At 44.2% G+C, this 13413-nt stretch overlaps 1 protein-coding gene across 3 annotated transcripts in view; it reads left to right on the top strand.

Annotated features, from left to right (window-relative positions):
* Nucleotides 1-13413, top strand: part of GALK2 (galactokinase 2) — a 68389-nt gene that overhangs the window by 16580 nt on the left and 38396 nt on the right. For all 3 annotated transcript variants that reach the window (XM_083371038.1, XM_083371037.1, XM_083371036.1), the window contains exons 6-7: nucleotides 7044-7142; nucleotides 8204-8356. In XM_083371038.1, the coding sequence (XP_083227164.1) occupies nucleotides 7044-7142; nucleotides 8204-8356 (252 nt within the window). The remainder of the gene's footprint in view (nucleotides 1-7043; nucleotides 7143-8203; nucleotides 8357-13413) is intronic.

Raw genomic sequence — 13413 nt, 5'->3', positions numbered from 1 at the left:
TGACCCCAATACTATTCCATCCCTAGGCTAAAATTGTGTGAAGGCTTTGATCCTTGACCTACAAAGCTCCTTTCCAGCATCAGAAGTTGCTCATTAAGGCATGCCAAATACATGAACTTTGGAGTAGACGATGACTTCAAGGGACTCTTTTCTTACAACCAGGCACCTGTCACAAAGGTGCTTTTCCAAAAGGCAACTGGACTTCATTTGGGACAACCATGACCTGGATGGTTGAGAATCTCCATAAACAACCGAGCGTTCCTGTATTTCCGAGCCCTCTAGCTGCAGACTCAGCTGTTGGAATCTGATCTTTATGGAGGGTGGGGACAGGCACAGCCTCCATAGCTTTCTGGGCTTCTGCTCATGCTGGAATAAGGACTTCTAGAGGTGGGTGCCTAAGTTAGCAATGAAGGATGCAATTCTCAGCTTTGGGTGAAAAGCAACTCCTACACCACCATTAGATGGCGGTGCGGATTTTTCTGCCACGTAATGGTCTTCCTAAGTGCTGAGACCAATATGACTTTCTTTGCCTTTTGAGAGCTTTGGTTATGCTAACATGCTTATTTTATTTGTTTATTTTTATTTTAATTCCATTTATATCCCGCCCTTCTCCGAAGACTCAGGGCGGTTTACAAGCTTAGCAGTAGCCTTCATTCTATGTATATGCCTGCTTATTAGGGCTTTCACACCACCCCCCCAAGCGGCATTATTACAAAGTCAGCTTAATTGCCCCCAACAATCTGGGTCCTCATTACCTAATGCTGGTTTATGGTCTCTTACCGGGGTGGCCAGGTTTAAACCTTGGGTCTATGGAGACTCTCAGTCATCCAGGTCATGGTTGTCCCAAAGGTGCTTTTTCAAGAGGCAACTGGGCTTTCTTGTTTTTCTTTGAAGACGTTTTGCTTCTCGTCCCAGAAGCTTGCTTTTCCAAGAAAAATAAGAAAGTCCAGTTGCCTCTTTAAAACTTCTGGACTTCAATTCCCAGAGTTCCTCAGCCAGCCTTGGCAGTTGATGAAGTCCACAAACTCTTAAAATTGCCAAGATTGGACACCCCTGGTTTAGTACGTGTGACAGCAACCAGCATATGGTTAATTGGGAGAAGCTATTTGTTGGTCTACTATAGCATCCCTTCCTTTCAAAGTAGAATTTGGTGTTCTAGTCGGAACAAAGCAGAACTAGGTCTTCTAGGTTTTCACCTACAGAATTGGGTAAAATGCCGAGTTTTATCAACTGAGTTTGTCCAAGGAAAACAGTGAACACACATACTGAAAGTACGTTTTGTTTTAAAGCGCAAAACTTACAATTAAAAGCAAGGAGTTGAAATCAGCAAAGGGCTTGTTCGAAACAATATTATCCTCAGAACTGGTCTGTTTTTGTTAATGTTTGTGACTGTGTTTAGCATGTATTGGTAGAGTGGGAGCCGTTTTGCAGACTGTGGTACTGTTCTTGATAATGTTGTTTTTCTGCTCTTCTAATTAGATATTTTCTGATTAAACGTTATTTCGTTGCATAAACATAAAAAGCCTAAACATAGTCTCTTGTATAACCACCAATGATAAACATTCTTAATTCATGTGCTGTCAATCTGGGATTAATAGCTGCCAACTGATACAAACATCCGGATTATATTTGCAAAAAAAAAAAAGACGTTTTGAAAATTAAGTGTCCAACTCTTCTGCAGAGAGCTTTTCTTAGAAAAAGGTGAGGGAGGCTGTAATAGAATACAGAATAGAACACAGAATAACAGAGCAGAAAGGGACCTCAGAGATCTTCTAGTCCAACCCCCTGCTCAAGCAGAAAACCCTATGCCAGAGGCCCCCAACCTTTTGGGCATGAGGGACCAGTTCCTTGGAGTGGGGTTTTTCCACGGACTGGGGAGTGCGTGGTTTTGTGAGCTAGTTGCATCCCTGCTTTGCTTGTTTGTGCGGACCGGTTGCTGGCATGCCGCGGCCTGGTACTGGTCCACAGACTGGGGGTTGGGGACCCCTGCCCTATACCATACTGGACAAATGGCTGTCCAATCTCTTCTTAAACACCTCCAGAGAGAGAACAAGCTGTCCTCACTATTCCATTCTAGCTAAACCATGTTCCACCTAGCCATCTGAAACAATAGCTAAAAAGCAGAGCCCGTTTAAAGTTGTGAATGCTCTAACACTGGAAGTTTTTAAAAAAGAGACTGGACAACCATTTGTCTGAAATGATATAGATTTCCTGCCTCAGCAGGGGGTTGGACTAGATGACCTCCAAGGTCCCTTTCAACTCTGTTGTTGTTGTTATATTTGGTTGTCCAAGCAGAATACACATTGTCCACGGAAGTCATAATATGCAAAATCTGCCACGTAAGAGAGCCTGTTCATGTCATCTGGTGGTGATTGGAGCAACTAGGTTTAACTTCAGTGTCTGTCAGGCTTCTTGAGACTAATCGTTTGCTGGAGATCGTGGAAACAACCTTTAACTAGCTTGAGATGGACCCTTAAATACGCCATCTCCTTATGTAAAGGTATTCTGAGGAGACTAATTCAAAACACCAGCTGCCTGCAATTAGTGCAGGTTCGAGTCCCACCAGGCTCAAGGTTGACTCAGCCTTCCATCCTTCCGAGGTAGGTAAAATGAGGACCCAGATTGTTGGGGGCAATTAAGCTGACTTTGTAATAATGCCGCTTGGGGTGTGTGTGAAAGCCCTAATAAGCAGGCATATACATAGAATAAAGGCTACTGCTAAGCTTGTAAGCCGCCCTGAGTCTTCGGAGAAGGGCGGGATATAAATGGGATTTTTAAAAAAAGGGACTGCCACTTCTATCTGTATCAGGTTTTTTTTAGAAAGGTGGTTGTTTACAGTCATTGCCATGGGACTATTTGCAAGATTTCTGAAGCAGCTAAAGGACATGGTTGAAAAGAAGAGTCCCTGAGGCTCACAGTTGTGGTGATTGTGTGTAAGATACAAGAAGAAACTAAATTTGAAGAGTAAGGCTCATGACCAAATGTTACCTACTATTGCATCTCTTCTGGGCAGGTGAATAATTGATTTTTCCATGGCTCCCTGATAACAACCCATTTTTCTCCTGAGATTATTTTAAAAATATCTGACAGCAATAAGTCATCGTTGGATAATAAACTATGTATGGAATTAGGAATCAGTTTTGTGATAAAATTATAGTTAAAAAAAAAGCACAATGAAGTTTGCAAACTAGGGAAAACAAGCCATTGGTAGTTTGTTACTCCTTGCTAAAAAGGAGATGTGTCAAATTCCACAAAGATTGTGCAGGAGGACTCCTCTAAGGAAAAGTAGTATCTAGTAACGATTATGATGTATAGAGGTTAAGCTCAGATTTTTGTGACTGTCGTGAACATGGCTTATTGAAGGCCACCATGAGGTGGCTTAAGACATGGTCTTCTTCTTCAACAAAGACATGGATCCAAAATGGTTGTCTTTATCTTTGAAAGCCATCAGAATGTTCCCCCATCATAGTCTCACCGCTAACTTAGCATTAACACTGAATTGTATAAATCACCCTCAATGTATCACAGCAGAAACACATACATGTTTACTGGAAAACAAATCACAGTGAGTCAGTGCAACAGTAGACAAACAAAGGGAAACCTTTTCCATTAAGCATTACATTGATTAGATAAATATTTATCTTTTACTATTTCCCTTAAATAGATTTAGAGATGGTCTTGGAGTAGAAATCGTACTGTGGAACATGGTAAGATAAATACGCCAGTTCTTTTCGTTTACCAAGCAGCGATTAGAATTCCACAGTTCATTAGTAGCCTTTTTGAATTTACCTCAAAAAGATATAGTCAGTTTTTGTCTTCTATATTAAAAACATCTGTCGGATCTGGACAATCGAGTCCGGGGCTTCCAGTTCTACTTACAAGTTTTCTGAAGGATTTCTACACATCCTGCACATTTCAAATTTGCTAATCCCCCTTTGACAGTTCTATCTTCTCCGCTAAGAGTTTATGAGGGAATTGACATAGCTGAGGGAGAGTTGTGAAACCGCTCTATTGCTTTTCACCCTATTTGCGAGCCCTTCGCTCCGATTAGGCAGCTCCGAGTTCTCATTTTTACAGCTTAGTCTGTTTTCAGTGCCTTTATGGAAACAAAAGTGGGCAGGCCTGCACATTCCAAGCTAAGGATTTGTTGGCTTTATCTTACAACATGTACTGGATAATGTCTCTTTGGTTGTGCTGTAGCTTAAATCGCCACAGCTTTATAAATATAAATATATATATAGTACATTTAGCGATAGGCTTTCGGCTCTCCTTCAGACTTTGGAACTTCAACCACCATAACTCTTCAGATAGGATGGGAAATAAATAGTCCAACTAGCTGGGGAATGATCAGATTCAAGGATCAACTGATTGACCAAGACCGACATGGAGGTTTGGACTCAAAACCTAAATACTCCCCCGTAGCTCAGTTTGTAAACCAGTCTTGGATTTCTTTGTGCGTAATTTTCAAGTATTCCTACCATCTTTTTGCGTGAGAGTGATCTCTGAGGTAACTTGCCACAAAGGAAAGATTCCTGGCAAGGATTTCTTATTTCAGCTGTATTAGCAAGTGCTGGTTAAGGGTCTTTCAAAGAAACTGCTCATGTTCTTCATCTCTGCCAAATATTACTAAAATTTTGTTACGCTGCCTGCAAAATTAAGACAGACTCTCCACTGGCAATCCACCGCTAATTGTGATGTACATTATCTTCTCTTTTTTATTTGGGTTTGTGGCACAGTCAGCCTGGATTTGGCATTTTTGTCTACCTACTGAGTCATTATTATTTGTTGCCTCTTATTTGTAATGTTGATCTGTCACAATAATAATAATAATAATAATAATAATAATAATAATAATAATAACTTTTATTCATAAAACATGAAATTCAGTCAACTGAACACTCAAATTGACTGGCACTAATGGTTGACATGGGTTGCTGCCAGCATCCTAGGTATCAACCAGGTATCTCCTTAAAATGTAAGATGTTCCGAGTAGCACAGTTTTTTGTAGCTTTGCTGGAGTTATTGTAGGAAGCTGCAATTTCTTAATGTATTTTGCAAGGTTGTTGTTGTTGTTGTTATTGTTATTACCTGTACTCTTTGGAATGCTGAAGACAAAGGATTTTTTGTGATCTCAAAAGAAGCCAGCATCCATTAGGAGCTGTAGCCTCGCAACAGCTAAGTCAATGACAGGCAGTAGTCCACACTTAGTGCAATCAACAAGCTATGATGTTAGATGGAGTGCCTGAAATATATAGATAGGTTCTGAGACAGAGAAAAAAAGACACAAGGTGATTTCAGTGTGTAAGGTTACTGGTGGCTAATTCTCCACTGATTTGGTTATGTAAAGCCCAGGAGAAAATGCTGCGGGAAGACTAAGCAACTGGCAACTGTTTATTCTGGAGATCTCACTAAATTGCTACTTCCTACTAATATTATTTATTTATTTATTTATTTATTTTATTTTATTAGTTTTCTATACCACCCTATTCCCGAAGGACTCAGGGCGGTTTACAGGACAATATTTAAAAGACAATATAAAATTAAGATAAAAATAGAATTAAAAAGAATTAAATTAATAATAGCCCAACAATAAAGCAATGTTAAAACTTAAAACTAAAACCCCCCTCAGTCCAGGCCAGATAGATCGAAAAGCCAGGTTTTCAGGTCCCGGCGAAACGAGCGCAGGTCGGGGGCAGTCCGGAGTTCCACGGGTAAATCATTCCAAAGGGCAGGCGTGCCCACAGAGAATGCCCTCCCTTCCCTCTGGGGATCACCCACCGGCATTCCCTGACCGGTGGCACCCTAAGGAGGCCCTCCCTATGGGAGCGCACAGGACGATGGGAAGTTGATGCCGGCAGCAGGTGTTCCCTTAGATAGTCCGGACCCAAGCCATATTAGTATGGGCATGTGGAAAATTTCACCCTTCCACCTTCTAGACATCATCCTACTTCCAGCCTATCCAGCCACAACACCAACCCCTCAAGTAGTGAAGAGAGGCGGAAATGACATGTCAAGAACCAGCAGCTTAGAGAACCCCAAAGCTGCTTTTTCAGGAGGCCACTGGACTTCTTTGTTTTTCTTTGAAGAGGTTTCACTTCCCATCCAAAGAAGCTTCTTCGGTTCTGACTGGATGGTGGGGAAATGGAAGGATTTCTAACCACCAGCCAAGAGCTGAAGAAGCTTCTTGGATGAGAAGCGAAACCTCTTCGAAGAAAAACAAAGAAGCCCAGTGGCCTCCTGAAAAAGCAGCTTTGGGACAACCGTGACCTGGAGGACCAAGAATCTCCATAGACGTTTAGCTCAGAGAACTGTTGGTTCTGTTCTGTACCAGCCTGCTACCGACCCTGCAGAAAAGGCAGGGACAACCCCTTTACAACCGGCAAGAGGCTGGAATTACGCCTGCCAAATTTATAGACACGAACCAAGAAACAGGAGCTTTAAGAAACATGAACCATCCGAGCGGTTGCCTTCAGCAAACCAGCCCTCCCAGACATTCCCCTTATATAGAGTTCAGGGCGTGGCTTCTCTCTGCCTCCTTCCGAGAAGCCCCATTGCCTTCCTCTGTTTACTCCTAATTGACTGCCTCCTGCGTCGGGCGTCCTTGAACAGGGCCAGCTGTGGGTCATCTTCATCCACACTGTCAGGCTCACACAGCTGGGTCTCTGTGGTGACCAAGTGGGAGGAGCCTGGCTGAGGGCTATCATCAGCAAGATCTTCAACCCCCTCAGCAAGGTCTTCAACACCCCCCTCCTCCTCTGAGTCGTCTGACCCAACTGCCGAACCCACAGGCTGACCCTGAATCACAACAGGTTCCTGAGAAATCCTGGCTCCATCAGAGGGAAAGAGAGACCTAGACTCGAATTCATACAGGCTGGTGCCAGCTTATAGATGGAAGGATGTGGATAATTAGCTCATGGAGTACAGAATGCGTGGAACGAGAACCTGTCTCAAAGTTATACCAGCACTGAATCAGTTCAGTTGTAAGGAATGCCTGCAGGGATATCCTCTAAACTCTCTCTGCCTTGACCATTGTGTCCCCATAGGTGCAACTGGCTGACCTGTGCAGCAAGTCCGAACGCTACATTGGCACCGAAGGAGGCGGCATGGACCAGTCCATCTGCTTTCTGGCAGAAAAAGGAACTGTATGTATCGCCCGAACAATTAAGGAAGGTGCTCAAGAGAAGCTTTGGGATAATTGACGTGATAAGAAACAGGCAAAGAGCTGAAATATGTCCGCTGTTCTCAGGAGGGGAAAAACGTAGAGTGTCATCTTGCTCTTTCTTATAATTGGACATGTTTAAGTTGTGCAAGACTTTCTGATGTATCCCGATTAAAAATACCTTTTGACTTAATGTAGGCCAGATACGTATATATGTATGTATATACATATGCATGTATGTAATATACACGATGTAAAAAAGAAACTCTAGAAAGGGTGCAGAGAAGAGCAACAAAGATGATCAGGGGACTGGAGGCTAAAACATATAAGGAACGGTTGCTGGAATTGGGAATGTCTAGTCTAATGAAGAGAAGGACGAGGGGCGACATGATAGCAGTGCTCCAATATTTGAGGGGCTGCCACAAGGAAGACGGAGTCAACCTATTCTCCAAAGCACTTGAAAGCAGGACAAGAAGCAATGGATGGAAACTAACCAAAGAGAGAAGCAACCTAGAATTAAGCAGAAATTTCCTGACAGTTAGAACAATTAATCAGCGGAACAACGTGCCTCCAGAAGCTGTGAATGCTCCAACAGTGGACGTTTTTAAGAAGAGACCGGACAGCCATTTGTCTGAAATGCTATAGGGTTCCCTGCCTGAGCAGGGGGTTGGACTAGATGACCTCCAAGGCCCCTTCCAACTTGATCTGATTAATTCTGCTAAATTACAGCAACTACCAAGTTTTTCAGTTGTGGAAGGTAAAACAAAATCAAATGAAAGGAACTTTAATAATATTCCGGATGACAAAATTGAGAAACTCTCTCTAGTGGGGGGGGGAAATGCGCCCAGGTTCAGTGAGTAACTTTGTACTAGTCTTCACAAGCAGCTTAGTTTGGTGTGATGTTAGTTCTTCTGTTATTCATTTTTTGAGATCCCCTGAGATGAAGGAGGAAAAAAATTGTCCAAAGGCAAAGATGTTTGATTTATTGATCCTAAACACAGCCAGGCTACCCTTGAAATTGCTTTCTGCTCTTCCTCTCCGTAGGCAAAGCTGATAGAATTTAATCCTCTGAAGGCCACAGACGTGAAGCTTCCAGGAGGAGCCGTTTTTGTGATTGCAAACAGTTGCGTTGAAATGAACAAGGCCGCGACTTCGCATTTCAATATTAGGGTGATGGAGTGTCGTCTGGCTACGAAGGTACTGTATGGCTTTCATCAAACTCTAATGAAACCATCACCCAAATATGTGCTGGCTGGAACGCTCTTCCACTCTACCAGTTGTTGCTTTATTTTAACACCAGGTCAGGTGCTGCCTCAAAGGGCATGTTTATCTCTCCGGGATCTGGACTCAGGCCATCGACACATGATGGATGGAAGTCGGGATGGAATCCAGCCCATTTGGAGAGCAGGCTAGTAAAAGAGATCTTTCCTGAGAAGGCAGGAAGGCCTTGTCTTGAGAGGGTTCTCACGCAAGGAGAGCAGGGGGATGGTCCCTCAGCCATGGAAAAGGAAGAAGCATTTGCACAGCGAGGAGGAAACCCCCCCCCAAAAAAGGGGAAGGACAGCATTAAAAATCAGTTTCTGAGATGGGTGTTAAGGAGGGAGCTCTCGGGCCAAAGTCTTTTATCGGCAACCAGGACTATGTACCCGATATCAGTGGTGGGATCCAAATAGGCGAACAACCGGTTCTTTGTGTGGGTGCCGCTTCTGGAAGTCCGTTCTGGGCCTGGGCAACAAAAAAAAATTACAGCTTGTGCACAATATTATGCAAAGGTTTTTAGTAAGCCATCAAGTAAGCAAATTGTGCTTACTAAGAAGTAAGGAAGAATAGGTGGCCTGTTCCACTGGTGAGCCAGCACGTTATAAAAAGAGGAATCGTGAGGGATCTCCAGAGATTTTGCTACTTGAGGAATCCTCCTGTGTTAGTGCTTCTTTTTTATATTTATATCCCTCCTTTATTATTTTAATAAGGCAGCAAACCAACACACTTGCCTTCTCCTATTTTGCCAACAACCACCTTATGAGTTCGACGGAGAGAGAGAGTGATAGCCCAAAGACATCTAGCTGGTTTTCATGGCTAAGGCAGGACTAGAATTCATGGTCTCCCGGTGATGGGCCTAAGGTCACCCAGTCGGCTTTCATGCCTAAAGCGGGACTAGAACTTGGGGTCTTTTGCTTTCTGGCCCAGTGCCGTAACCAGTAGACCAAACTTGGGTCAGGCAATATGGTGCCCATCCTTCCTATTGTACCAGCCTCGCCGGCTTCTCCTCTGTGCCAACCCTTGGAAAGAAGCTCTTTCAATTAAAAGGGGGGAATCCAATGAGGACCCAGCATGGTACGAAGCAAAACATTAACCTATAGCCATTTTCACCCAAATGTTGCTGGGCCAACTTGGATGCCTGGAGTTGCTTTAGCAATCTCATCAAATTACACTTTCCCGGATTCTTCAGGATGGGGGAGAAGGGGGGGGGAGGCAGGCAAAAGAGTTAACTGGAATGAAAACGATATAAATGTGTGTAGCGTAAGAATGCGGTTCCCAAACTAGCCTACAGCCTGACAGCAATATCCAGGCAGAAGTGCCAGAAAAGAGGAACATTAACTTGGCAACGAAAGGCTAGCCTGGAAGAGATGGCTGATCCTTTCGCCATCTGATCGTTAACTGCCAGGAAATGCCTTGCGTTGGAGTCATGATTATCAAATGAAGTGCAAGAGAAAGTTTGACCAATCCTTAACATTAAACAAAGGAAAAATACCGTTGCTCGGAAGACAGCTCTGTCCCCTTTGAACTTGCCAGGGCAGGCTAAGGAGAAGGCCCATATGTTGTTGTCCATCTCATACAGTTTTACTTGGGGGTGAGGAAGAGGAGAAAATTGGAACTTGGGACCCGCACGTGCTTGGTGTCTACCTTTTTTTGTTGGTCTGTGCTTTGGGGCCGGTGCTGAATTCTGGCGGCAGCCTGGATCAGTCCCTGCAGTTTTCTTGGCAAGATTTCAGAACTACTTTCACATTCTCTCCTGTCAAGGGCTGAGAGACAGTGACCAGCCCGAGGTCCCCGAGTTGTCATAATGCCCAAGGCGTGGCTAGAACTCACAGTCTCCTAGTTTCCAGCCCAGTGCCTTAACCGTTACACCAGACTGGCTCTTCCTGGGTTCTACCTAGTAGTCCTCAGTTTGCCACTAGTATCTCCATCAGCATTCAAAAACAACGTCGCTATTTTTTTTAACCTTGCTCAAACAAATCTCCCTCTGTTGAGTCCCTTGGGATATGCAGAGAAGGTTTAAAGAAACTATAGACTCTTTTCAACATGTGGCAAGGCACTGACCAATCTGTCGCTTTCAGGCTCCGCCAGATGTTGAATATACTGCATCCTAATCACTGTGTGGTGACACAGTGATTAGAATGCAGTATCGAAGGCTAACTTTGCCCACAGCCAGGAGTTCAATCCTGACTGGCTCAAGGTTGACTCAGTCTTCCATCCTTCCGAGGTCGGTAAAATGAGGACCCAAATTGTTGGGAGCTATAGGCTGACTCTGTAAACCGCTTAGAGGGGTGTAAAGCACTGTGAAGTGGTAAAAGGTAAAGGTAAAGGTTCCCCCGCACATGCATGCTAGTCATTTCCGACTCTAGGGGCCGGTGCTCATCTCCGTTTCAAAGCTGAGAGCCAGCGCTTGTCCGAGGACATCTCTGTGGTCATGTGGCTGGCATGACTAGATGCCAAAGGTGCACGGAACGCTGTTACCTTCCCACCGGAGTGGTCCCTATTTTTCTACTTGCATTTTTACATGCTTTCAAACTGCTAGGTCGGCAGAAGCTGGGACGAGTAACAGGCGCTCATTCTGCTACGCGGCACTCGGGATTCGACCCGCCAAACTGCCGACCTTCTGATCGACAGGCTCAGCGTCCTAACCCGCTGAGCCACCGTGTCCCTTGTGAAGTGGTACATATGACTAAATGCTGTTGCTATGGCTAGAGAAATCAAATCCAAAACCTTAAGGAAGTTATATGGAGATTGACAGTTTCAATTTTATGGCAGAACTGAATGCCTAATATAGTTTTCTCAATTTTTAATGACTCTTCCCTTGCCTGGCAGCGCATCCATCTGAACTGACGTTGGGGAGGCTGTCTAATTGAATTGAAAAAAAGGAAAACAACCTCTGGAAAGTCACTAGGTGGCACCAAAAGAAATTAATGTTGTAATAATTAACAAGGAAAATAAAACAGGACAGGTGGAGAACTAAAACCGGACTAAAACAGAAAAGAAGCAATTAGACAACCAGTAGCTCTAATGTATTAATTCCATTAACCTTTCTAATGTTTTTCCATCCTCAGTATATAGCTTTATTTTTCCCAGCTTAAAAAAAACAAGGAAGAGTCTGGCGGGACTTTTCCAACTAGCACATTTTATTCAAGGGCAGATAATTTCTCTTTTCACACTCTAGGGATTTAGGGAAGAAGGTTACAGTGGAAATGTGTCTCAGTCAGGTAGTTTTTCTGCACTTCTCCCACCGTTTTCCCTTTCCCTACTAAGCTGCACTGACATCTTGGATGGGCCACAGCACCCTGAGCTCAGAGACCTGGAGCATGTCAGCACCGTTGTCCATCTTTAGAGGGGAGCTGAAGGCATTTTCCTGGTGTAATTTAAGAGTGGGAGTGCCGATTGCACGGTTCGCTTGGAAAAAAAGGACAGAAAGAAGAAAGAAAAGGAAGAAGAAGAAGAAGAAGAAGAAGAAGAAGAAGAAGAAGAAGAAGAAGAAGAAGAAGAAGATGATGATATGTTTTGTAAATGTTTTCATAACAGATTTTGACAGCCTAGATGTCAAAGAGGAGGAGGCAAACAAGCTTCTCCATTTAGGCACAGCTGTGGTTCAAAATATGTTTCTCCTTGCAGAAAACCCCCTGAATTAAAAAATAAAACCTGAAGGAAACAAATAATTTGGGGATATTTACAATGAAAGGTTTCATCACAGAGTGTATTTTTGCACCCTTGTCTTCAGGCAAAGTAACCACAACCACCGCTCTGGCCGAGCAGAAGCTGGACCGTCGCCAGGACTTAATGTGACCCAGGGCTGTCCGAGACGCAGCGCATGTCTCACTATGCCACTAAATGCCTTTGACCAGGCACGATCTTTCACGGCCACTGAATCGCTGCAAATTAACCCATCCAGACGCCCCGCCTGAAACCCAGGCCAGAAGGTCTAACTTAAGCAGGCTGGGGGGCTTCGGTTAGAAAATCAGAGCTGCCTCCCTGGCGGTGCCACGTTTTTCCCTACAGAAAGCGCTTTGGCTCAAGTTTGGGAAAATGCACGTGCAGCTAGTCCTTGACTTATGGCCACATTTGAGCCTCAGATTTCTGTTGCTAAGCGAGGCAGTCGTTGAGTGAGTTTTCCCCCATTTTACGACCTTTCCTGCCACAGGGGTTAGGGAATCACTGCAGTTGTTCAGTCAGTAACACGGCTGTTCAGTGAATCCGGCTCCCCCATTGACTTTGCTTGTCGGAAGGTCGGCCAAGGGGATCATGTGACCGCCTGACGTGGCAACCACCGTAAATAGGAGCCAGTTGCCAAGCGTCTGCATTTTGATCATGTGGCCAGGGGGATGCTGGAAAGGTCGTAAAGGTGAAAAAGGTCCCTTTTTCCCCCAGTGCTTTTGTAACTTCGGTCACTAAACGAAGTCCTTGTAAGTCGAGGACCACCTGTCCTCTTATGTTTTGGGGTGGTCTGAGTTGCCGGTGACTCTGCAAAAGCCCTTGCATTCTGATTAGCCGATTTCTTCCATGCCAAATAGAAACCTCTATGGAAAGAGCAGGCACAGTTGTGCAAGTTAGATCAAAATTAACCGGGGCAGAAATAATTGTTCCACAAATAGCCCAGCATTCTCAGGATACATGTACCCGGCAGCTGCTGGAATATTCCTTTAAAGATTTGTTGGCAGGCAGCCTTAAGTATCAGGGATCTCCACTCGGCCTGGCCTGCTAATAGGGCCAAGAAAATGTCCAACCTTTTTCACTAGTCTCCAAAAGAGTCGCCTGCTATTTTCTCATGCGTGAGATAGGAAAATCCCTAATGATGCTTTCCTCCAGCTTACTAATATCAGGAGGAAATTCTCTGCCTGGACCAGGTTTGATAAAGTTCCTATTCCTTTCAACGGTGATCCTGAAAGGCCTTTGCTTTCTGCTAGAATATGCCCCAAAGGAATCCACTCCGTGTATTTTTGTTGCGCTTAAAATCCATCCCTCCGAGAGGGCTGCATGAGAAG

This window comes from Vipera ursinii, assembly GCF_947247035.1.
Source record: "Vipera ursinii genome assembly, chromosome: 11".
Taxonomy (NCBI): domain Eukaryota; kingdom Metazoa; phylum Chordata; class Lepidosauria; order Squamata; family Viperidae; genus Vipera; species Vipera ursinii.
This window is presented reverse-complemented; position numbering and strand designations above follow the sequence as displayed.